This window comes from Leiobunum rupestre, chromosome 1 (assembly GCF_980474605.1).
Source record: "Leiobunum rupestre chromosome 1, qqLeiRupe1.1.hap1, whole genome shotgun sequence".
Classification (NCBI taxonomy): Eukaryota; Metazoa; Arthropoda; class Arachnida; order Opiliones; family Sclerosomatidae; genus Leiobunum; species Leiobunum rupestre.
In genome coordinates this window covers 82,173,054-82,194,971 of record NC_143384.1, presented here as the reverse complement: position 1 = coordinate 82,194,971, position 21,918 = coordinate 82,173,054, and the positions used below count along the sequence as shown (strand labels likewise).

Sequence of the window (21,918 nt, the reverse complement as noted above, 5' to 3'; positions counted from 1 at the left end):
TTTTGTAATGTTTATGCGTAGGTTGTGAGTGTTGAATTTGTTGTGTTTGTGTTCTGATGGATGTGCATGTTGAGTCTGTTGTGTTTATATGGGCGTTTTCTCTCCAACTTCTTCTTAATGACTTTGGGACGTACCGAGTGCTGAGTGTTATGCAACCTCTCAGCGTCCAATGGCAGGGTTTCCACCAGTTGTACACGGTATTCGTCTTAGTATCAATTTGCGATTTTTTGGCGCCGGCCGGGAATCGAACCCGGGTTTGCCTCGTTTAATAGATGTACTCTAAACACTCAGCCACCAACGCTTGTTAATCTACGGTGTTTTTCTACAAAACAGCTTTGGCGAATGTCCTGCACTCGGTGTCGAGCCGCAGTGGATGACGCGTCCCACGCCTTATTCGCTTGCCCATCGCGACGGACCGCTCGGGCTTTTCTTCTTCGGGCACTTACGTCTAGGGCTCTGCCGACCAATCTAGTAGACGTCGTCAGTGCGGTACACGCCGGATTCTCCGACGTCGTTGCGGCCACCTGTGACATTTTACGTAAAACCATTCAAGCTTGACTATAACTCTTTTCGGACGTTTGTTTGGGCCTTTTGTATTACTTCATGGTATTGTAGTGAATGAGTCCCTCTCCTGTGTGTATGGTGTGAAGGCTTCCAGCCATATACACCAATCTTTTACATGTTATTCTGCCCCCCCCCCCCATGATAACGTCGTCAGAGAGCCGTTGTTGATAATTATAATTAAACAACTTATACTCTGTTTAGTGGACTTAAGCCTAAATTATATATCCCATGTAAAAATATTATAATTGCTGTAATTTATGTTATTCACTAATTTACAAACGATCCAATCAACGCGAGGTTTACCTATAATTATCGCCTTTTGGGTCAAAATGTCACTTAACTATCTTGTTTTGGTGTGAACGTTAGCGACATCTGTCGGCCGTCGGGGAGCGCCACCACCGGACCTTTTACGATATAAATAAACCTGGTTTTCTATGGCGCGAAACTTGACCATAATGAATACATAGTACTGAAATTTATAAAAATATCGCAAAATTATAGTTATTTTAAGGCTTTATGCTTTGGTTATAATTTTAAGTTGAATTTCCATATATAGTCCCTCAAATATTTCAGTACATAGGTAATTTTATAATAGTTTATCTAAATAGTTAAGCCTGGCCGGATTTTAGATTTGTGGTCTTTTAAAACCATAATATTGTTACATAAGTGTGACACTTCCTATTCTTCACATGCAAAAGTTTTACTAAGAGCTATTTGCAAGAGAGACTGCATTACGGGCTTCGTCGCCGTTTTGCGTCCGCTGTTAAACGTAGCCTTTGACAGCGCCGCGCTAGGGGGAGATTTTCTTCATGTGATGACGTCACTCCGTTACTTACTAGCTCTCATTAAAATATTCCCCAATGTGACAAACTTATGGAACTATTTTGTAGACTTATGATTGGCTCATTACCTCACTACCTCAGTTGTTTAGCTCCAAAATTTAAAAATAATTAAATAATTTCGGGCCTTTGAAAAAATTCCCCAAATTAATAATGAAAATATTAATCGTTGCAATTTTAACCAGTTACGCCATAAAGGTTATTGTGCCACAATAAAATTTAATCGATTTTATCGTCTTGTAAATTATTTATTATCAGACGATTGGCAACGCTGCGTCATAGGGATTACGTCCCCTCTTAAATTAGCTATTTAGCTTAGTTGATGTTTTTCTAACTACTAATAAATCATGTTGTCTTTAAAGAACAAAAGTGTCTCCTTAACGGACTGAAAGTAAATAGAGAGTTTCAGCAAACCTATTTCTAGGCGTTTACGCGAACGTATACCAATCTCTTGAACCTAGCAATGCAGCAGACGTTCCTGCAAACGCCTAGAAATGGGTTTGCTGAAACTCTTTATTCCTCGCCCTGGGTGTAATTTCTGTAACGGGGAAATATGGTTAGGCCTCTGCCAATTTGTAAACGCACTCGAGAGTCGTGAACGAGATATTTCCCGAGAGCCCTTAAGCCTCGGCAACAAAATCTTATTTTCTTTATTCAAGAATGCTTCTGTATTAGATAAAACTATATCCCCTTATCAAAGCGCAATTTATCAATAACAATAGAATCTCTACATGTATAAAAATAAGTGGCAGTGTTTTTCCCAATGTATTGTCGTCTAGAAGGGAACTCGTTTGGGACGCGGGAATAGTGCGAAAATATGAAGACAGCACTTCTGATCACGGTGAGATAATTATTATTACCAAAAGTGTACCATATATATTTTACTAGATAAGTATTCACCTGCCTATATTTCTTATGTTTTTCTCCTGAAACCGGCTCCAGTTAATTTTTTTAAGACTTTTTGGAAGAAAAAATTGTGCGAAGCGAAATACTGAGTTTTAGAAACTATTAGACTACCCAATCTATTTGCCATGGCAACCGAAAATTGTGTAAAGTTGTAACCATTTTTAGGTAAAATAACAAAAAGGAAAAAAATCTTATTTTTGTTTTAATTGGCCAAAAACCTTTACGGTTGCCATGGCAAATCGAATGGTTAGTGCAACGTCTCCTTTTGGGAAATTTCATATCTCACATGGGTCTACATTACGCCCGACTTTGAACAAAATCGGCAATAAACACCCCGGGTACTCTCCTTGTCAGTTCAAGAGTGATATTTCAAACTTATAATGTAATAATACAGCATGTTCATAATACTCGTAAACAGGCAGGTCCTGCACTATGTATCTCTCAGAAACGCTTCTTAGGTGGGTTTTGTTTTGTAGGGAAAACTGAACAAAGAAGTGATTTAAAACCGGAAATAAAGAGGGAGATTGAACTCTGGGTTTTGTCGTTTGCCTACAGTGTACTTGGTTTCTATGATAAAATACGACAGCGTTAATTTTACGACCGTCTCAACTTCCTTAATTGAATCACAAGGGCAAAAAAAATGGTGGGTGATAACGAAGAAAACTGTCAGATTACATGTAAATCGATTTAATTAATTAAAGTTTTAAGAAAACGTTCTGATACTTCGTGGTATGTCTTTTATTTTAAAATTTAATAAAAAAAGACATACCATGAAGTATCAGAACTTTTTCTTAAAACTTTAATTAATTACATTTTAACCATATGGTAAAAAATTAGAATATATACGATTTAATCGATTTAAATCTGATTTGCAATTGATTGAAAATCTCTTGACAAAGTGATTAATAATGTGTGCAGCGGTTATGTACGATACAATTTTAATTAATTAGTTATTAAAATTAAATTGCATTTAGTTTGCTCTGAATATACATTGCAACTTTTTAATATTTTCATACATACACTGAAATACAATAGGTGATTTTGTAAAAATGACTCGTTTTAAATAACTGATTTAAATCAAATTGAGAATAAGAGGAACATCCCTGTGAGTTAATTAGGTCGTGATGAGAGTTCAAAAGCAGCTGCTCGATCTTCCAACGCGTTTTCGGTGGCGAGCTTCAAATGACTATTATTCGTTTAAAATGAATTACGAAATCATGTATATTCGTTGATACAAAATATACTATCATTTGATCTTAAGGCAAACGCTGTTTATTAAATTTTGAAAAAATGTTTAGATGAAGTATTTTTTTTTTAATAAAATAAAGATAAATGATTATATAGATTAGATATTTTAGCACTATAGAGACTTGAACGATTGCCAAAATTCCATGAATTGAGACCTGGAACTCCGATGGGCTAACGACGAAACATTTGCAGAACGATTACAAGCTTCTAATACTAATTACAGCCTTCGGTAATTCGAAATCTTTAGTGCTGTTAAAGCTACTGCCTTGTAAACCGAAATTGCGTTATAACGATAGCTCGGCTGATAAATTTGGATTTAACCCTTTTTTGTAGGGTGTTTAATTTTGTAATAAGGGAAAATCCGTTTTTAGTGGCGTTTTTGCACACAAAAAATTACGCGTACCACCAAATTATGGGGACTTTTGATGCATTACGTTTTAAGACTAAATAAAAGTAATTTTTTTATTTACATATAAATGATAATCAGCTAGGCTAATACCCTTGGATCCATCTTAGGCCCAAGTCTTCTAGCGACTTTTAATACCTTTAACAAGTAGCCGGGTTACAATGCGTAGGAGGGTGGTGGCAAGCCCTTCAAGCCACGCGAGCCAACAACTCCCTACATTAGCTATTAACGTTAACCCCAACAAGTTTTTAAGCCCTTTAAATAATGGTTAGAGAACTTGCAAACTCTACGCAGAAGGAGTAGTTCCGAGTTGTCCAGCCAGTGCCACAAGCGGGAATCGAACCCGGCTACTCTTGCTGCGAGGCGAAAGTGCTAACTAATTCCGCCACCCCACCTAAGGAGAATGACTGTGTCGAGACGGTCTGCTGGTATCATGCAGTGGCGTAGCTGATAACTCAGAGGCCCCTCCGCAAAATCTCAATGGGGCCCCCCCTTTTCAATTTTTTTATGCATGGTGAGCCCCCCCCCCCGTGCCGTGGGACCTGCGGACCATCAGCTACGTCACTGGTATCATGTTCCAAATTTCCGCCAACAAGAGAGGGGGGGGAGGAAAATCTGCACCGGCGTGTGCTTCAATTGGAAGACATACTTTTTAGGGAACATATGAGATACCAGAGTCATTTGTTTTCTTTAGGAGGGAAGGAGCTTACCTTTAGAGCTAAATCGGTCCCAACATAGTGGTTCCCCTCAAATATAAATACATAAATTGATAAAGGTGCAAGCAAAAATTCACCACAATTGTTTTTAAGTTTGCCAAAAATTTTGATGAAAGTTACTGGACTAATGGCCAGAGACATAGAAAAAAAAGAGTCTGCCTCGACGCTTCCTGCGTGTGCTATGAAAATGTCCAACTTCTCCGTCGTGTTCTTTCTCCCCTTGCGTATGATTACATTTGACGGGCGTAGCACTTTGAAAATGCGTTATTCGTGAGCTCGCCGGAATTCCTACTATGGTCGCTAGTGTCGCGGGTACTACTTTGAAAAAAAAAACGATTTCAATTTGACCAATATGATTGGCTCGCTGGTACAGGGGGTAAGAGGGAGGTTGGCGAAGTTGAAAGTTTTCAGGAAACCTATTGTAGAAGCTAGCTTGGAAGGGCTCTTGAGGCAGACTCTTTTTCTTCTATGTCTCTTGCTGATTGGGAAAGAGTCACCCTATGAAAAGACCTCACAATCACTTTAAATTGTCAGGTTATCTAGATAGTTTGAAATATTTCCCTCCATACTCTGGTGGTATTTTTAAATAATAAAATAATTTTTTTTACAGATTGCTCTCTCGTGTGTTTCGAATATTGAAAATTTCGAGACAGAAACGGTTCCTTTGTGCAAAGGTAAGTTAAACGGAGTGAATAGACTGTTTTTCAAATTACTTACAGGGAAACAAACAGTTGGAGCGAATCCCTTATAGGCTCCCCCTCACGTTTTTGAGGGGCGGCTTAACTTGTCTAATATAATTGAAACATCGGAAGTAATCTCTTTCAGATTTTGATTGCCATATCAAAAGTTTGAGGCCCAGAATTTCGGACGTATCCGTGATTCGTGGATTGATCACCAGAATTCTTCCGAAACACGTCGACAAGTTTATCGTCGAAATTGATCAGGACATCGGACCTGATGGGAAAGACACTTTCGTGGTAACCATATTTCAAAATTATTAAAGACTTTGTTTCGGGCTAAAATGTCATTTCCACTCACTATATCCGCATTTTCTCCATCACTTGCGAGTTATTATAAGTGGTGATTTTGGAAAAAAGCTCACATGTTCCCACAGGCTCTGCTAGAGAACTTTCCTAGTGGCTAGAAGGAAATACGTCAAATTAAAAATTAAAAAAAAACCATTGGATAGAGTGAAATAACGATACCTTACTGATTGTGTAAATATTCAATTTATAATATTACTATATTTTGAAAAATACGCTATTCACGTAGGACATCGTAGCTTTAATTAACATTCAGAGTGCCCTATATGTGAGCAGTCCATTGCAATTTATAATGAAATTCTTCACAAATTATTGCATGGTGGTCACTATTCAGCAGACATCTTAGCTTTATTCAAAGAAACGACCTTCTGGATGGTTATCATACCAAAGTAAAGAAAATACACTGCTTTCTAAATGAATACTTTTTGTATTTTTATTTTTAAATGATTAAAATTGCTTAATATATATAAATAAAAACAGCAAAATAATATGAAAGAAAGGTATTTAATATGCTAAATAGTAAATATAACGTATATAAAAATAATATACTTATAATAATTCATTAATATTATAATACTTATGAAAAACATTTCGGGCTCCGTTCAAGAGATGGTGCTCTAGATCTAAAATCAAGATGGAGCGTGAAATGGAGTGGGGCGTCGGTATAACAGCATAACACCGAAGCTTTAAGCTGCTATCCCTGGTTGTTCCTTACGTAAATTAGTTATTTACAACCCTAATAGCAATGGTCATGGTTTGTTAAAAATGGACGCCTAAAAATTTGGCTGGAAACAAAATCTATACACTTAAGTTAAGTGTCGGCTCGACGTCAAGTAGCTCTTTTTGCAACAGATCGTCGTAATCAAAACAAGTTCGTTAAGCTAAATTTTGACCCAAAGGGCGGGTACTTATAAGTACCCCTCGCGTTGATTGGATCGTTTGTAAATTGGTCAATGACATAAATTACAGTAATTTTAAACAATATTTTTTACAGGGTGCTCACTAAAAAATGAACGACTTGTTTTCGAGTTATTAGCGCTTTCTTTCAATTTTCCCTTACGACCTTTGTGATTTTAGTTACAATTTTCTCGACTGAGTATTGGTCAAATCCGATCGGGTCAAAGCTAGCTAGACCTAAAACGTGACAGGGAATACGTTTCAAATTGGTACCAACTTTCTAACACTTACGGTTCTCGAGATAATGTTTGGATGACCTTGAAGACATAGTTCAAGGTCATCGAAATTTTCATAGTAGGTGTTCCCCCTACACACTCTATGTGACCTGGAAATTTCATATTCGTAAATAAAACCGATTTTCAGATATTCGCCCTGGTTCATTTTTAGTGGACACCCTGTATAGTTTAGGTTAAAGCCCACTAAATAAAGTATAAGTAGTCTAAATATAATACTCTACAAAGGTTCTCTACAAGGTTCATTGGGCTATTTTGAATTTAACTTCTTTTGCGATTAATAGATGGCACCACGCTCCCCACTAAAGTTGCTTTTTTCGAAGAATCAGATAGATTCATGGCCATCTATAATAACAGGGGCCTTTTCATAATGCAGGTGGCAATGATAGAGCCGACAGTTGCTTTAAGTTAAGTGTTATGATATCGTAAATTAATAAAAATGAATGTCATCGACTCTTCGATGGTCAGATCTAGTAATTTCAAATATTAGATTTTAATGTTTTGTCCTGTTTACAACAAGTTGGGCGGTTAATTTTAGTATATGTCTCCGAATATGCCATTCAAGGATCATTCTTAATTTTAGATTGATTCCAAAGAAGGGAATGTCTCCTTGACTGGTTCGTCTCCGATTGCTCTGGGTATGAGCTTTCAGTATTATTTGAAGTACTTCTGCCAACTGCACGTCTCTTGGTCGGGGAACCAGGTTGAAATCGATGATTTGCCATTGCCAACCAAACCGGTTAAAATAAGTACAAACGATGGGTAAGTTACGTTAATTTATTCCACTTTTCACTATAGACGGTAAAATAAATTCCAATGGCCTCGGAAGGTTTTAGATTTTGGGGGAAGAATTCGTGATAACATGGCTGCCACTCTCATAGTGTATTTTTCTCGACGGACCTTGGGCCACTCTCACCGCTTCGCAACTTCAACAGTCACTGACGTAATTTATACCATTTTACACGTCTATAATGATTTATTCAATTAATAATTTTGGTAAATACTTAATTAGTTCCAAATTATAGCAACATTTATAATTAAACGAGCATTTTGTCAAGAATTTTATTCCGAAATAACGGTTAGTTTACTTAGATGAGGTTATGTAAAGGATCATGATTTAGGTCAGATTACATAAATATATATTTATCGGAAAACCGGCAGTAAACAGACTCTGCGCATGCTCAAATATCAACCAATCTGGATTTTCTTCCCAAGATAGCGTCCGGTTCTGAATTTGGTTAAAATTGCCACCCCATTTATTTTACCGTCTATGATAAATAAGTATCCAAAACATACGAGAGCTGTCGTAACGTCGTCTGCAGCGCCATTCTCCGTTGGCGCGACGTAACGAAACTAACAACGTCCAATTTGGCTGAGCGGGGCATGTGTTTCTCTCCTATAGTGCAGCTGGTGGACCCCTTTAAAGTAAGTATAACCCTAGCAGGGAAGACCAAGCTTACGGCATTACTAACGCGTAGCCCGACAATCAAAGAACGTAGTACAAAATGCTGTTTGGGCGTAATTCTACTAGCGATATTTTGGTCCACGTCGCCGGAAGATACGAAATTGGAATATTCTAATACATTGTAGATTGAAAAACTACAGAAGCTTGACCTTCTCAATTTGGGTTATACTCCCTTTAAGGGAAGACGACGGAACAGACGACGCTGTGTCTTTTGGGAAGTGAGTCTTGAGGTTAACGGTAATAGTTAGTGTTGACTATTGTGGCATGCAGGGCTTGCCAAGTTGCCACCACCCTCCTACGCATTGTAAACCGGCCACCTGAATTAATGGCTTTAACAGTCGCTTGATGACTTAGGCCTAAGGTGGTGCCTTGGGTATTAGCCTAGCTGATTATTATTATTATTATTAAAGACAAAAGGAAGAGAATTTTAACAAACTGACTTTCGGTGTTGATCTATTGGTTTTCCAAAGTGGATCGTGTCTGAATGTCTCTTCTTAGGTTTCGGTATTACGAGAACGTGTGCACCGCCAGCTACTCGATGGTTTGGTGGGACTGGGACAGATGGGAGCGCGAAATCGACTGGATGGCCCTGAACGGAATCAATTTGCCACTGGCGTTCACTGCGCAGGAAGCCATTTGGTACAGGGTACGTGCGAAGGCTACTTGTTGATTGGCTATTATTAAATTAAATAAATATTATGTATTTGTTCTCCAACCCCCTCAAGCACTTTTTTCTTATCAATTTATCAAAATAGAAGCAAATGACGCAAAAATTATATTGCTTTGTGAAAAAATACAAGAACGCCATAAAGATTAATACTAGTTGTTTGGTAAGGCCCGTGTGGACTTCTTCGAATAAACTAGCATCGAAACCGATTTCAAAAGAAGTTAGTCCCTTAAAAATAGTCTTCATGGAGCTTTTCTTTAAATTTCCTTACTCAAATTGTTAATCAAACCCAATTAATCTGAAGTTCCATCTATGACCAGACCGTAACTTTCGAAATAATTTATAATACGTAGTTTTAAATAAAAAAACGGCATCTATTTAAAGGGCAAAGACACTGAAGTTATTTTTCTATTTCTAACCCTCTACCCAAGGAAAGAGGACGGTTATGTGGCCCTAACACTCGCGTGGTAGTCATTTAATTAAAATATAGAGTTAAAAGAAACCACCTATGGACTTCATTAATTAAACTATATTTTTACACGAACAAATAGCCCAAAATTATATTTTTCGTTTAAATGGTAATATAATCCACGCTTTTTTTAGGTATACAAAAGCATTGGATTTTCGGACTATGAGATCGATGCATATTTCACAGGTCCAGCTTTTCTAGCCTGGTATGTTATTTGTTTCTAAAGATCACCGCTGTTCATAAACAGGTTAGTTATAGAAAACAAAAAGCCTACGCGAAATAACACTATTATTAAAATAACTGTTTCCAATAATGTGGTGAATTAATGAACGAAATGTGTATTTTAATAATACCGGGAAATATTTATAAAAAAGACGGGAATCATCGTCCCATTAGCTTAGTTGGTTAGAGCGTGGTGCTAATAACGCGAAGGTCGTGGCTTCGATCCCCCCATAGGTCAACAATGTACGCCACTCTTTTCTTACGAAGTATTTAATGATAAAACAAGACGTACGACGGTCAGAATACACACAATCCTTCTAATGTGTTAAGTTTGTTTGAGCTATTCACAGCAACCTGCAACGCCGGTATCACAACCAATATATATCCACGGCCACACATAATTGTATTTCCACTTATTTATTACTTCTAGTCATACTTTGAAAGCATCGTAGATTTCTTCGATCAGTGTCACTCTTAATTTTTACTTCTGATCACAGGTATTTGTTACTTCTGGTCAGACGTTGAGTGTTACACTTATTGATTCTGGTTATACGACAAAGACCAGTTCGATCAGTGTCACACTAAATTGTTACTTCTGATCACACCTAATTGTTACTTCTTATCACCCTTATTTGTTACTTTGAATGTCACACTTATTTTTCTGGTTATACGACAAACACTAGTTCGATCAGTGTAATACTTAATTGTTACTTCTGGTCATATGTTCAAAGCGCAGCACATTCTGAACGGTATTGAAAAACGCTAGAGGGAAACGGGTGCGTAGACCTCTATAAATACGCAGATTTACAATGTTGGAAATTGCGGGGGTCCGTATAGGCTGCCCAAAAAACCTTACTTAGAATTAAAATTAAGGAACATATTTGCCACTCTAGGTTATATCATAAGTAACATAATACCTCTAAGTATGACACTTGTAGCCTTGCTCATGCATTTTTATTACTACATCCTTTCGTCACCAACGATAAATCAGAAAAACGACTAGCAACTCTGTAACCCGGATGTTTAATACTCTTTGAGATTTTATTTTTTTTATTGGTCATCGAAAAGGAGTCAGAGTTCAAATTTAGCCAATCATATAGCGCTACAAAATATTATGAGGTACGAAATGTAGGAAATAAAATGGCCGTTATGGTAGTCGGCTTATTAGGTCTAACACTATCGGAAAATTATACCTAAATACTAAATATTATTAGGGTCATTTTCAAAGTTTGGACTAAAAAAAAATTTATTACGTAATTAGCAATTGTAAAAGTTATTCCAGAAGTTTGTAAAAGGTTAATTATTACATTTTAATTCGTCAATTCATTTTTATTTTGATCGCAGCGGACAAAACCAGGCATTCATCCAGGTACAAAATACAAGTATATTCAAATTATAATAGTAAAAATCTGGAAGAAATTGTAATCAAATATTCGTAAACTAAATGAGAAACCTTTTTACATTAAAAACGAAACAAACTGAAGGTTTTTTAACGTCTACAGTATTTGGTGCGTAACATTGATAATCATCAATGAGGTTGATCTTCTCAATATACTACACTAGTGATCCACAAATTTCGAGTTGTTGGTGAATTTCTAATATAATACCATTTGCCCGATATAAAGATTTAATATTGTTGGGGAAAATACATACAATTTCTTTAATTTCTTCCGTTGTTAAAGTTTCCGTGGCGTAAACGAAATAAGTGCGGCTATACGCCTTAAGCCTAAAAATGACGGTTTTCAAAACCGCGGAATCACGTTCGCGGAAGTTGGGTTAGATTAGTTCATGCCGCCGCAACCAAGTGGCGCTATTTCGAAAAAATTTGGACGACACTGTGAAGAAAGGATGTAGTAGAAAATTTTCCTAATGTCATACTTAGGTGTATTATGTTACTTATGGTTATATGGAAACCATAGCTATTCAAAAATGTAACTTTCATGAAAATCGGACTTAAAATAAGGAACTGTATGTAGATTTTTCGGCGAAAATATAAAACCACGAAAATTGGGGTCCCGTAAACTACCCTGAAAACAATACTTAAATATAATATTTACTGATATCACCGAAGTTAAAGATCCGCTGAATCCTAACCTATCCAGTAATATTTTTTTAACGTTATCGGACTTAATATTAAATAAAATATCTACCACACAAAGCCAAACTACCGAAAACGGTAAATTGGGCTTAGATTTCAAAAATTTATAAAAGGCTTTCATGTACACTCGAACGAGATACCATTGACTCTTCTAGCCCTCACCGTTGAAGAGATATGCGCGACACGGCGGCTTCGGCATGGGCATCGGAAACGGCTACACGGTACTTGAAAATAATACAAACAAATCCTTAGGACTGTGTAAAACCGGGAATCATAGGCCCATTATCTCAGATCTTTGGTTAAAGCGAAGTGCTATGGGTCAAAGAGAAGAATTAATTTTTTTGAAACGATTATTTTTAAAAAGGCGGGAAAGTTTTCATCGAATTTGAAGGCATCGGCCCATTAGCTCAGTTGGTTAGAGCGTCATGCTAATAACGCGAAGGTCGTGGGTTCGATCCCCCCATGGGCCAAAGTGAAAAAATATTTTTATTGAAACGACTATATTTGAAAAGGCGGGAAAGTTTTCATCGAATTTGAAGGCATCGGCCCATTAGCTCTTTTGGTTAGAGCGTCGTGCTAATAACGCGAAGATCGTGGGTTCGATCCCCCCATTGGCCAAAGAGAATAAATGTTTTTATTGAACGATTATTTTTAAAAAGGCGGAAAAGATTTCATCGAAATTGAAGGCATCGGCCCATTAGCTCAGTTGGTTAGAGCGTCGTGCTAATAACGCGAAGGTCGTGGGTTCAATCCCCCCATGAGCCAAGGAGAAGAATTTATTAATTGAAACGACTGTTTTTAAAACGCGGGAAAGATTTCATCGAAATTGAAGGCATCGGCCCATTAGCTCAGTTGGTTAGAGCGTCGTGCTAATAACGCGAAGGTCGAGGGTTCGATCCCCCCATGGGCCAAGGAGAAGAATTAATTTAATTGAAACGACTGTTTTTAAAACGCGGGAAAGATTTCATCGAAATTGAAGGCATCGGCCCATTAGCTCAGTTGGTTAGAGCGTCGTGCTAATAACGCGAAGGTCATGGGTTCGATCCCCCCATGGGCCAAGGAGTAGAATTAATTTAATTGAAACGACTGTTTTTAAAAGGCGGGAAAGATTTAATCGAATTTGAAGGCATCGGCCCATTAGCTCAGTTGGTTAGAGCGTCGTGCTAATAACGCGAAGGTCGTGGGTTCGATCCCCCCATGGGCCAAAGTGAAAAAATATTTTTATTGAAACGACTAGTTTTAAAAAGGCGGGAAAGATTTCATCGAAATTGATGGCATCGGCCCATTAGCTCAGTTGGTTAGAGCGTCGTGCTAAGAACGCGAAGGTCGTGGGTTCAATCCCCCCATGGGCCAAAGGGAAGAATTAATTTAATTGAAACGACTATTTTTAAAAAGGCGGGAAAGATTTCATCGAAATTGATGGCATCGGCCCATTAGCTCAGTTGGTTAGAGCGTCGTGCTAATAACGCGAAGGTCGTGGGTTCAATCCCCCCATGGGCCAGGGAGAAGAATTTATTAATTGAAACGACTGTTTTTAAAAGGCGGGAAAGATTTCATCGAATTTGAAGGCATCGGTTCATTAACTCAGTTGGTTAGAGCGTCGTGCTAATAACGCGAAGGTCGTGGGTTCGATCCCCCCATGGGCCAAAGTGAAAAAATATTTTTATTGAAACGACTATTTTTAAAAAGGCGGGAAAGATTTCATCGAAATTAAAGGCATCGGCCCATTAGCTCAGTTGGTTAGAGCGTCGTGCTAATAACGCGAAGGTCGTGGGTTCGATCCCCCCATGGGCCAAAGTGAAAAAATATTTTTATTGAAACGACTATTTTTAAAAAGGCGGGAAAGATTTCATCGAAATTGATGGCATCGGCCCATTAACTCAGTTGGTTAGAGCGTCGTGCTAATAACGCGAAGGTCGTGGGTTCGATCCCCCCATTGGCCAAAGCGAATAAATGTTTTTATTGAACGATTATTTTTAAAAAGGCGGAAAAGATTTCATCGAAATTGAAGGCATCGGCCCATTAGCTCAGTTGGTTAGAGCGTCGTGCTAATAACGCGAAGGTCATGGGTTCGATCCCCCCATGTGCCAAAGGGAAGAGTTGATTTAATTGAAACGACTATTTTTAAAAAGGCTGGAAAGATTTCATCGAAATTGTAGGCATCGGCCCATTAGCTTAGTTGGTTAGAGCGTCAGACTAATAACGCGAAGACGAAGGGGTCGATCGCCCCATGGGTCAAAGTGAAAAAATATTTTTATTGAAACGACTATTTTTAAAAAGGCGGGAAAGATTTCATCGAAATTGAAGGCATCGGCCCATTAGCTCAGTTGGTTAGAGCGTCGTGCTAATAACGCGAAGGTCGTGGGTTCGATCCCCCCATGGGCCAAAGTGAAAAAATATTTTTATTGAAACGACTATTTTTAAAAAGGCGGGAAAGATTTCATCGAAATTGAAGGCATCGGCCCATTAGCTCAGTTGGTTAGAGCGTCGTGCTAATAACGCGAAGGTCGTGGGTTCGATCCCCCCATGGGCCAAAGTGAAAATTTTTTTTATTGAAACGACTATTTTTAAAAAGGCGGGAAAGATTTCATCGAAATTGATGGCATCGGCCCATTAGCTCAGTTGGTTAGAGCGTCGTGCTAAGAACGCGAAGGTCGTGGGTTCAATCCCCCCATGGGCCAAAGGGAAGAATTAATTTAATTGAAACGACTATTTTTAAAAAGGCGGGAAAGATTTCATCGAAATTGATGGCATCGGCCCATTAGCTCAGTTGGCTAGAGCGTCGTGCTAATAACGCGAAGGTCGTGGGTTCAATCCCCCCATGGGCCAAGGAGAAGAATTTATTCATTGAAACGACTGTTTTTAAAACGCGCGAAAGATTTCATCGAAATTGAAGGCATCGGTCCATTAGCTCAGTTGGTTAGAGCGTCGTGCTAATAACGCGAAGGTCGTGGGTTCGATCCCCCCATGGGCCAAAGTGAAAAAATATTTTTATTGAAACGACTGTTTTTAAAAGGCGGGAAAGATTTCATCGAAATTGAAGGCATCGGCCAATTAGCTCAGTTGGTTAGAGCGTCGTGCTAATAACGCGAAGGTCGTGGGTTCGATCCCCCCATGGGCCAAAGTGAAAATTTTTTTTATTGAAACGACTATTTTTAAAAAGGCGGGAAAGATTTCATCGAAACTGATGGCATCGGCCCATTAGCTCAGTTGGTTATAGCGTCGTGCTAATAACGCGATGGTCGTGGGTTCGATCCCCCCATTGGCCATAAAGAATAAGTGTTTTTAATGAACGATTATTTTTAAAAAGGCGGAAAAGATTTCATCGAAATTGAAGGCATCGGCCCATTAGCTCAGTTGGCTAGAGCGTCGTGCTAATAACGCGAAGGTCGTGGGTTCAATCCCCCCATGGGCCAAGGAGAAGAATTTATTCATTGAAACGACTGTTTTTAAAACGCGCGAAAGATTTCATCGAAATTGAAGGCATCGGTCCATTAGCTCAGTTGGTTAGAGCGTCGTGCTAATAACGCGAAGGTCATGGGTTCGATCCCCCCATGAGTCAAAGGGAAGAGTTAATTTAATTGAAACGACTACTTTTAAAAAGGCGGGAAAGATTTCATCGAATTTGAAGGCATCGGCCCATTAGCTTAGTTGGTTAGAGCGTCGTGCTAATAACGCGAAGGTCGTGGGTTCGATCCCCCCATGGGCCAAAGTGAAAAAATATTTTTATTGAAACGACTATATTTGAAAAGGCGGGAAAGTTTTCATCGAATTTGAAGGCATCGGCCCATTAGCTCTTTTGGTTAGAGCGTCGTGCTAATAACGCGAAGATCGTGGGTTCGATCCCCCCATTGGCCAAAGAGAATAAATGTTTTTATTGAACGATTATTTTTAAAAAGGCGGAAAAGATTTCATCGAAATTGAAGGCATCGGCCCATTAGCTCAGTTGGTTAGAGCGTCGTGCTAATAACGCGAAGGTCGTGGGTTCAATCCCCCCATGAGCCAAGGAGAAGAATTTATTAATTGAAACGACTGTTTTTAAAACGCGGGAAAGATTTCATCGAAATTGAAGGCATCGGCCCATTAGCTCAGTTGGTTAGAGCGTCGTGCTAATAACGCGAAGGTCGAGGGTTCGATCCCCCCATGGGCCAAGGAGAAGAATTAATTTAATTGAAACGACTGTTTTTAAAACGCGGGAAAGATTTCATCGAAATTGAAGGCATCGGCCCATTAGCTCAGTTGGTTAGAGCGTCGTGCTAATAACGCGAAGGTCATGGGTTCGATCCCCCCATGGGCCAAGGAGTAGAATTAATTTAATTGAAACGACTGTTTTTAAAAGGCGGGAAAGATTTAATCGAATTTGAAGGCATCGGCCCATTAGCTCAGTTGGTTAGAGCGTCGTGCTAATAACGCGAAGGTCGTGGGTTCGATCCCCCCATGGGCCAAAGTGAAAAAATATTTTTATTGAAACGACTAGTTTTAAAAAGGCGGGAAAGATTTCATCGAAATTGATGGCATCGGCCCATTAGCTCAGTTGGTTAGAGCGTCGTGCTAAGAACGCGAAGGTCGTGGGTTCAATCCCCACATGGGCCAAAGGGAAGAATTAATTTAATTGAAACGACTATTTTTAAAAAGGCGGGAAAGATTTCATCGAAATTGATGGCATCGGCCCATTAGCTCAGTTGGTTAGAGCGTCGTGCTAATAACGCGAAGGTCGTGGGTTCAATCCCCCCATGGGCCAGGGAGAAGAATTTATTAATTGAAACGACTGTTTTTAAAAGGCGGGAAAGATTTCATCGAATTTGAAGGCATCGGTTCATTAACTCAGTTGGTTAGAGCGTCGTGCTAATAACGCGAAGGTCGTGGGTTCGATCCCCCCATGGGCCAAAGTGAAAAAATATTTTTATTGAAACGACTATTTTTAAAAAGGCGGGAAAGATTTCATCGAAATTAAAGGCATCGGCCCATTAGCTCAGTTGGTTAGAGCGTCGTGCTAATAACGCGAAGGTCGTGGGTTCGATCCCCCCCATGGGCCAAAGTGAAAAAATATTTTTATTGAAACGACTATTTTTAAAAAGGCGGGAAAGATTTCATCGAAATTGATGGCATCGGCCCATTAACTCAGTTGGTTAGAGCGTCGTGCTAATAACGCGAAGGTCGTGGGTTCGATCCCCCCATTGGCCAAAGCGAATAAATGTTTTTATTGAACGATTATTTTTAAAAAGGCGGAAAAGATTTCATCGAAATTGAAGGCATCGGCCCATTAGCTCAGTTGGTTAGAGCGTCGTGCTAATAACGCGAAGGTCATGGGTTCGATCCCCCCATGTGCCAAAGGGAAGAGTTGATTTAATTGAAACGACTATTTTTAAAAAGGCTGGAAAGATTTCATCGAAATTGTAGGCATCGGCCCATTAGCTTAGTTGGTTAGAGCGTCAGACTAATAACGCGAAGACGAAGGGGTCGATCGCCCCATGGGTCAAAGTGAAAAAATATTTTTATTGAAACGACTATTTTTAAAAAGGCGGGAAAGATTTCATCGAAATTGAAGGCATCGGCCCATTAGCTCAGTTGGTTAGAGCGTCGTGCTAATAACGCGAAGGTCGTGGGTTCGATCCCCCCATGGGCCAAAGTGAAAAAATATTTTTATTGAAACGACTATTTTTAAAAAGGCGGGAAAGATTTCATCGAAATTGAAGGCATCGGCCCATTAGCTCAGTTGGTTAGAGCGTCGTGCTAATAACGCGAAGGTCGTGGGTTCGATCCCCCCATGGGCCAAAGTGAAAATTTTTTTTATTGAAACGACTATTTTTAAAAAGGCGGGAAAGATTTCATCGAAATTGATGGCATCGGCCCATTAGCTCAGTTGGTTAGAGCGTCGTGCTAAGAACGCGAAGGTCGTGGGTTCAATCCCCCCATGGGCCAAAGGGAAGAATTAATTTAATTGAAACGACTATTTTTAAAAAGGCGGGAAAGATTTCATCGAAATTGATGGCATCGGCCCATTAGCTCAGTTGGCTAGAGCGTCGTGCTAATAACGCGAAGGTCGTGGGTTCAATCCCCCCATGGGCCAAGGAGAAGAATTTATTCATTGAAACGACTGTTTTTAAAACGCGCGAAAGATTTCATCGAAATTGAAGGCATCGGTCCATTAGCTCAGTTGGTTAGAGCGTCGTGCTAATAACGCGAAGGTCGTGGGTTCGATCCCCCCATGGGCCAAAGTGAAAAAATATTTTTATTGAAACGACTGTTTTTAAAAGGCGGGAAAGATTTCATCGAAATTGAAGGCATCGGCCAATTAGCTCAGTTGGTTAGAGCGTCGTGCTAATAACGCGAAGGTCGTGGGTTCGATCCCCCCATGGGCCAAAGTGAAAATTTTTTTTATTGAAACGACTATTTTTAAAAAGGCGGGAAAGATTTCATCGAAACTGATGGCATCGGCCCATTAGCTCAGTTGGTTATAGCGTCGTGCTAATAACGCGATGGTCGTGGGTTCGATCCCCCCATTGGCCATAAAGAATAAGTGTTTTTAATGAACGATTATTTTTAAAAAGGCGGAAAAGATTTCATCGAAATTGAAGGCATCGGCCCATTAGCTCAGTTGGCTAGAGCGTCGTGCTAATAACGCGAAGGTCGTGGGTTCAATCCCCCCATGGGCCAAGGAGAAGAATTTATTCATTGAAACGACTGTTTTTAAAACGCGCGAAAGATTTCATCGAAATTGAAGGCATCGGTCCATTAGCTCAGTTGGTTAGAGCGTCGTGCTAATAACGCGAAGGTCATGGGTTCGATCCCCCCATGAGTCAAAGGGAAGAGTTAATTTAATTGAAACGACTACTTTTAAAAAGGCGGGAAAGATTTCATCGAATTTGAAGGCATCGGCCCATTAGCTTAGTTGGTTAGAGCGTCAGACTAATAACGCGAAGACCAAGGGGTCGATCCCCCCATTGGCCAAAGGGGAGAATTAATTTCATTGAAACGACAATTTTTAAAAGGCGGGGAATATTTCATCAAATATAAGGCATAAACCCATTAGCTCAGTTGGTTAGTGCGTCGTGCTAATAACGCGAAGGTCGTGGGTTCGATCCCCCCCATGGGCCAAAGTGAAAAAATATTTTTATTGAAACGACTATTTTTAAAAAGGCGGGAAAGATTTCATCGAAATTGAAGGCATCGGCCCATTAGCTCAGTTGGTTAGAGCGTCGTGCTAATAACGCGAAGGTCGTGGGTTCGATCCCCCCATGGGCCAAAGTGAAAAAATATTTTTATTGAAACGACTATTTTTAAAAAGGCGGGAAAGATTTCATCGAATTTGAAGACATCGGCCCATTAGCTCAGTTGGTTAGAGCGTCGTGCTAATAACGCGAAGGTCGTGGGTTCGATCCCCCCATGGGCCAAGGAGAAGAATTAATTTAATTGAAACGACTGTTTTTAAAAGGCGGGAAAGCTTTCATCGAATTTGAAGGCATCGGCCCATTAGCTCAGTTGGTTAGAGCGTCGTGCTAATAACGCGAAGGTCATGGGTTCGATCCCCCCATGTGCCAAAGGGAAGAGTTGATTTAATTGAAACGACTATTTTTAAAAAGGCTGGAAAGATTTCATCGAAATTGTAGGCAACGGCCCATTAGCTTAGTTGGTTAGAGCGTCAGACTAATAACGCGAAGACGAAGGGGTCGATCCCCCCATGGGTCAAAGTGAAAAAATATTTTTATTGAAACGACTATTTTTAAAAAGGCGGGAAAGATTTCATCGAAATTGAAGGCATCGGCCCATTAGCTCAGTTGGTTAGAGCGTCGTGCTAATAACGCGAAGGTCGTGGGTTCGATCCCCCCATGGGCCAAAGTGAAAAAATATTTTTATTGAAACGACTATTTTTAAAAAGGCGGGAAAGATTTCATCGAAATTGAAGGCATCGGCCCATTAGCTCAGTTGGTTAGAGCGTCGTGCTAATAACGCGAAGGTCGTGGGTTCGATCCCCCCATGGGCCAAAGTGAAAATTTTTTTTATTGAAACGACTATTTTTAAAAAGGCGGGAAAGATTTCATCGAAATTGATGGCATCGGCCCATTAGCTCAGTTGGTTAGAGCGTCGTGCTAAGAACGCAAAGGTCGTGGGTTCAATCCCCCCATGGGCCAAAGGGAAGAATTAATTTAATTGAAACGACTATTTTTAAAAAGGCGGGAAAGATTTCATCGAAATTGATGGCATCGGCCCATTAGCTCAGTTGGCTAGAGCGTCGTGCTAATAACGCGAAGGTCGTGGGTTCAATCCCCCCATGGGCCAAGGAGAAGAATTTATTCATTGAAACGACTGTTTTTAAAACGCGCGAAAGATTTCATCGAAATTGAAGGCATCGGTCCATTAGCTCAGTTGGTTAGAGCGTCGTGCTAATAACGCGAAGGTCGTGGGTTCGATCCCCCCATGGGCCAAAGTGAAAAAATATTTTTATTGAAACGACTGTTTTTAAAAGGCGGGAAAGATTTCATCGAAATTGAAGGCATCGGCCAATTAGCTCAGTTGGTTAGAGCGTCGTGCTAATAACGCGAAGGTCGTGGGTTCGATCCCCCCATGGGCCAAAGTGAAAATTTTTTTTATTGAAACGACTATTTTTAAAAAGGCGGGAAAGATTTCATCGAAACTGATGGCATCGGCCCATTAGCTCAGTTGGTTATAGCGTCGTGCTAATAACGCGATGGTCGTGGGTTCGATCCCCCCATTGGCCATAAAGAATAAGTGTTTTTAATGAACGATTATTTTTAAAAAGGCGGAAAAGATTTCATCGAAATTGAAGGCATCGGCCCATTAGCTCAGTTGGCTAGAGCGTCGTGCTAATAACGCGAAGGTCGTGGGTTCGATCCCCCCATGGGCCAAAGTGAAAAAATATTTTTATTGAAACGACTGTTTTTAAAAGGCGGGAAAGATTTCATCGAAATTGAAGGCATCGGCCAATTAGCTCAGTTGGTTAGAGCGTCGTGCTAATAACGCGAAGGTCGTGGGTTCGATCCCCCCATGGGCCAAAGTGAAAATTTTTTTTATTGAAACGACTATTTTTAAAAAGGCGGGAAAGATTTCATCGAAACTGATGGCATCGGCCCATTAGCTCAGTTGGTTATAGCGTCGTGCTAATAACGCGATGGTCGTGGGTTCGATCCCCCCATTGGCCATAAAGAATAAGTGTTTTTAATGAACGATTATTTTTAAAAAGGCGGAAAAGATTTCATCGAAATTGAAGGCATCGGTCCATTAGCTCAGTTGGTTAGAGCGTCGTGCTAATAACGCGAAGGTCATGGGTTCGATCCCCCCATGAGTCAAAGGGAAGAGTTAATTTAATTGAAACGACTACTTTTAAAAAGGCGGGAAAGATTTCATCGAATTTGAAGGCATCGGCCCATTAGCTTAGTTGGTTAGAGCGTCAGACTAATAACGCGAAGACCAAGGGGTCGATCCCCCCATTGGCCAAAGGGGAGAATTAATTTCATTGAAACGACAATTTTTAAAAGGCGGGGAATATTTCATCAAATATAAGGCATAAACCCATTAGCTCAGTTGGTTAGTGCGTCGTGCTAATAACGCGAAGGCCGTGGGTTCGATCCCCCCCATGGGCCAAAGTGAAAAAATATTTTTATTGAAACGACTATTTTTAAAAAGGCGGGAAAGATTTCATCGAAATTGAAGGCATCGGCCCATTAGCTCAGTTGGTTAGAGCGTCGTGCTAATAACGCGAAGGTCGTGGGTTCGATCCCCCCATGGGCCAAAGTGAAAAAATATTTTTATTGAAACGACTATTTTTAAAAAGGCGGGAAAGATTTCATCGAATTTGAAGACATCGGCCCATTAGCTCAGTTGGTTAGAGCGTCGTGCTAATAACGCGAAGGTCGTGGGTTCGATCCCCCCATGGGCCAAGGAGAAGAATTAATTTAATTGAAACGACTGTTTTTAAAAGGCGGGAAAGCTTTCATCGAATTTGAAGGCATCGGCCCATTAGCTCAGTTGGTTAGAGCGTCGTGCTAATAACGCGAAGGTCGTGGGTTCGATCCCCCCATGGGCCAAAGTGAAAAAATATTTTAATTGAAACGACTATTTTTAAA

At 39.9% G+C, this 21,918-nt stretch overlaps 1 protein-coding gene and 43 non-coding genes across 44 annotated transcripts in view; all 44 read left to right on the top strand.

The window, feature by feature from the left end:
- Positions 1-2,155: 2,155 nt before the first annotated feature.
- Positions 2,156-21,918, top strand: part of Naglu (N-acetyl-alpha-glucosaminidase) — a 78,949-nt gene continuing 59,186 nt past the window's right edge. Inside the window, exons 1-6 of the mRNA XM_090154631.1 lie at positions 2,156-2,244; positions 5,290-5,353; positions 5,505-5,656; positions 7,496-7,674; positions 8,876-9,023; positions 9,648-9,718. Of these exons, the coding sequence (XP_090010757.1) occupies positions 2,221-2,244; positions 5,290-5,353; positions 5,505-5,656; positions 7,496-7,674; positions 8,876-9,023; positions 9,648-9,718 (638 nt within the window). The 5' untranslated portion in view covers positions 2,156-2,220. The remainder of the gene's footprint in view (positions 2,245-5,289; positions 5,354-5,504; positions 5,657-7,495; positions 7,675-8,875; positions 9,024-9,647; positions 9,719-21,918) is intronic.
- On the top strand, positions 12,230-12,303 carry TRNAI-AAU (transfer RNA isoleucine (anticodon AAU)). Its single transcript has one exon. It is a non-coding gene; the product is annotated as a tRNA-Ile (tRNA).
- Positions 12,525-12,598, top strand: TRNAI-AAU (transfer RNA isoleucine (anticodon AAU)). The gene has a single exon. It is a non-coding gene; the product is annotated as a tRNA-Ile (tRNA).
- Positions 12,671-12,744, top strand: TRNAI-AAU (transfer RNA isoleucine (anticodon AAU)). The gene has a single exon. It is a non-coding gene; the product is annotated as a tRNA-Ile (tRNA).
- Positions 12,818-12,891, top strand: TRNAI-AAU (transfer RNA isoleucine (anticodon AAU)). The gene has a single exon. It is a non-coding gene; the product is annotated as a tRNA-Ile (tRNA).
- Positions 12,965-13,038, top strand: TRNAI-AAU (transfer RNA isoleucine (anticodon AAU)). Its single transcript has one exon. It is a non-coding gene; the product is annotated as a tRNA-Ile (tRNA).
- Positions 13,113-13,186, top strand: TRNAL-AAG (transfer RNA leucine (anticodon AAG)). Its single transcript has one exon. It is a non-coding gene; the product is annotated as a tRNA-Leu (tRNA).
- Positions 13,261-13,334, top strand: TRNAI-AAU (transfer RNA isoleucine (anticodon AAU)). Its single transcript has one exon. It is a non-coding gene; the product is annotated as a tRNA-Ile (tRNA).
- TRNAI-AAU (transfer RNA isoleucine (anticodon AAU)) lies at positions 13,555-13,628 on the top strand. Its single transcript has one exon. It is a non-coding gene; the product is annotated as a tRNA-Ile (tRNA).
- TRNAI-AAU (transfer RNA isoleucine (anticodon AAU)) lies at positions 14,146-14,219 on the top strand. The gene has a single exon. It is a non-coding gene; the product is annotated as a tRNA-Ile (tRNA).
- Positions 14,294-14,367, top strand: TRNAI-AAU (transfer RNA isoleucine (anticodon AAU)). Its single transcript has one exon. It is a non-coding gene; the product is annotated as a tRNA-Ile (tRNA).
- TRNAL-AAG (transfer RNA leucine (anticodon AAG)) lies at positions 14,441-14,514 on the top strand. Its single transcript has one exon. It is a non-coding gene; the product is annotated as a tRNA-Leu (tRNA).
- Positions 14,589-14,662, top strand: TRNAI-AAU (transfer RNA isoleucine (anticodon AAU)). The gene has a single exon. It is a non-coding gene; the product is annotated as a tRNA-Ile (tRNA).
- On the top strand, positions 14,735-14,808 carry TRNAI-AAU (transfer RNA isoleucine (anticodon AAU)). Its single transcript has one exon. It is a non-coding gene; the product is annotated as a tRNA-Ile (tRNA).
- Positions 14,882-14,955, top strand: TRNAI-AAU (transfer RNA isoleucine (anticodon AAU)). The gene has a single exon. It is a non-coding gene; the product is annotated as a tRNA-Ile (tRNA).
- Positions 15,176-15,249, top strand: TRNAI-AAU (transfer RNA isoleucine (anticodon AAU)). The gene has a single exon. It is a non-coding gene; the product is annotated as a tRNA-Ile (tRNA).
- TRNAI-AAU (transfer RNA isoleucine (anticodon AAU)) lies at positions 15,470-15,543 on the top strand. The gene has a single exon. It is a non-coding gene; the product is annotated as a tRNA-Ile (tRNA).
- TRNAI-AAU (transfer RNA isoleucine (anticodon AAU)) lies at positions 15,765-15,838 on the top strand. Its single transcript has one exon. It is a non-coding gene; the product is annotated as a tRNA-Ile (tRNA).
- TRNAI-AAU (transfer RNA isoleucine (anticodon AAU)) lies at positions 15,911-15,984 on the top strand. The gene has a single exon. It is a non-coding gene; the product is annotated as a tRNA-Ile (tRNA).
- Positions 16,058-16,131, top strand: TRNAI-AAU (transfer RNA isoleucine (anticodon AAU)). The gene has a single exon. It is a non-coding gene; the product is annotated as a tRNA-Ile (tRNA).
- TRNAI-AAU (transfer RNA isoleucine (anticodon AAU)) lies at positions 16,205-16,278 on the top strand. The gene has a single exon. It is a non-coding gene; the product is annotated as a tRNA-Ile (tRNA).
- TRNAL-AAG (transfer RNA leucine (anticodon AAG)) lies at positions 16,353-16,426 on the top strand. Its single transcript has one exon. It is a non-coding gene; the product is annotated as a tRNA-Leu (tRNA).
- TRNAI-AAU (transfer RNA isoleucine (anticodon AAU)) lies at positions 16,501-16,574 on the top strand. Its single transcript has one exon. It is a non-coding gene; the product is annotated as a tRNA-Ile (tRNA).
- TRNAI-AAU (transfer RNA isoleucine (anticodon AAU)) lies at positions 16,795-16,869 on the top strand. Its single transcript has one exon. It is a non-coding gene; the product is annotated as a tRNA-Ile (tRNA).
- TRNAI-AAU (transfer RNA isoleucine (anticodon AAU)) lies at positions 17,387-17,460 on the top strand. Its single transcript has one exon. It is a non-coding gene; the product is annotated as a tRNA-Ile (tRNA).
- On the top strand, positions 17,535-17,608 carry TRNAI-AAU (transfer RNA isoleucine (anticodon AAU)). The gene has a single exon. It is a non-coding gene; the product is annotated as a tRNA-Ile (tRNA).
- TRNAL-AAG (transfer RNA leucine (anticodon AAG)) lies at positions 17,682-17,755 on the top strand. The gene has a single exon. It is a non-coding gene; the product is annotated as a tRNA-Leu (tRNA).
- Positions 17,830-17,903, top strand: TRNAI-AAU (transfer RNA isoleucine (anticodon AAU)). The gene has a single exon. It is a non-coding gene; the product is annotated as a tRNA-Ile (tRNA).
- On the top strand, positions 17,976-18,049 carry TRNAI-AAU (transfer RNA isoleucine (anticodon AAU)). Its single transcript has one exon. It is a non-coding gene; the product is annotated as a tRNA-Ile (tRNA).
- TRNAI-AAU (transfer RNA isoleucine (anticodon AAU)) lies at positions 18,123-18,196 on the top strand. The gene has a single exon. It is a non-coding gene; the product is annotated as a tRNA-Ile (tRNA).
- TRNAI-AAU (transfer RNA isoleucine (anticodon AAU)) lies at positions 18,417-18,490 on the top strand. The gene has a single exon. It is a non-coding gene; the product is annotated as a tRNA-Ile (tRNA).
- On the top strand, positions 19,006-19,079 carry TRNAI-AAU (transfer RNA isoleucine (anticodon AAU)). Its single transcript has one exon. It is a non-coding gene; the product is annotated as a tRNA-Ile (tRNA).
- TRNAI-AAU (transfer RNA isoleucine (anticodon AAU)) lies at positions 19,154-19,227 on the top strand. The gene has a single exon. It is a non-coding gene; the product is annotated as a tRNA-Ile (tRNA).
- Positions 19,597-19,670, top strand: TRNAI-AAU (transfer RNA isoleucine (anticodon AAU)). The gene has a single exon. It is a non-coding gene; the product is annotated as a tRNA-Ile (tRNA).
- Positions 19,745-19,818, top strand: TRNAI-AAU (transfer RNA isoleucine (anticodon AAU)). The gene has a single exon. It is a non-coding gene; the product is annotated as a tRNA-Ile (tRNA).
- Positions 19,892-19,965, top strand: TRNAL-AAG (transfer RNA leucine (anticodon AAG)). Its single transcript has one exon. It is a non-coding gene; the product is annotated as a tRNA-Leu (tRNA).
- On the top strand, positions 20,040-20,113 carry TRNAI-AAU (transfer RNA isoleucine (anticodon AAU)). The gene has a single exon. It is a non-coding gene; the product is annotated as a tRNA-Ile (tRNA).
- Positions 20,186-20,259, top strand: TRNAI-AAU (transfer RNA isoleucine (anticodon AAU)). Its single transcript has one exon. It is a non-coding gene; the product is annotated as a tRNA-Ile (tRNA).
- On the top strand, positions 20,333-20,406 carry TRNAI-AAU (transfer RNA isoleucine (anticodon AAU)). Its single transcript has one exon. It is a non-coding gene; the product is annotated as a tRNA-Ile (tRNA).
- On the top strand, positions 20,627-20,700 carry TRNAI-AAU (transfer RNA isoleucine (anticodon AAU)). The gene has a single exon. It is a non-coding gene; the product is annotated as a tRNA-Ile (tRNA).
- TRNAI-AAU (transfer RNA isoleucine (anticodon AAU)) lies at positions 20,774-20,847 on the top strand. Its single transcript has one exon. It is a non-coding gene; the product is annotated as a tRNA-Ile (tRNA).
- TRNAI-AAU (transfer RNA isoleucine (anticodon AAU)) lies at positions 21,511-21,584 on the top strand. The gene has a single exon. It is a non-coding gene; the product is annotated as a tRNA-Ile (tRNA).
- Positions 21,659-21,732, top strand: TRNAI-AAU (transfer RNA isoleucine (anticodon AAU)). The gene has a single exon. It is a non-coding gene; the product is annotated as a tRNA-Ile (tRNA).
- On the top strand, positions 21,806-21,879 carry TRNAI-AAU (transfer RNA isoleucine (anticodon AAU)). The gene has a single exon. It is a non-coding gene; the product is annotated as a tRNA-Ile (tRNA).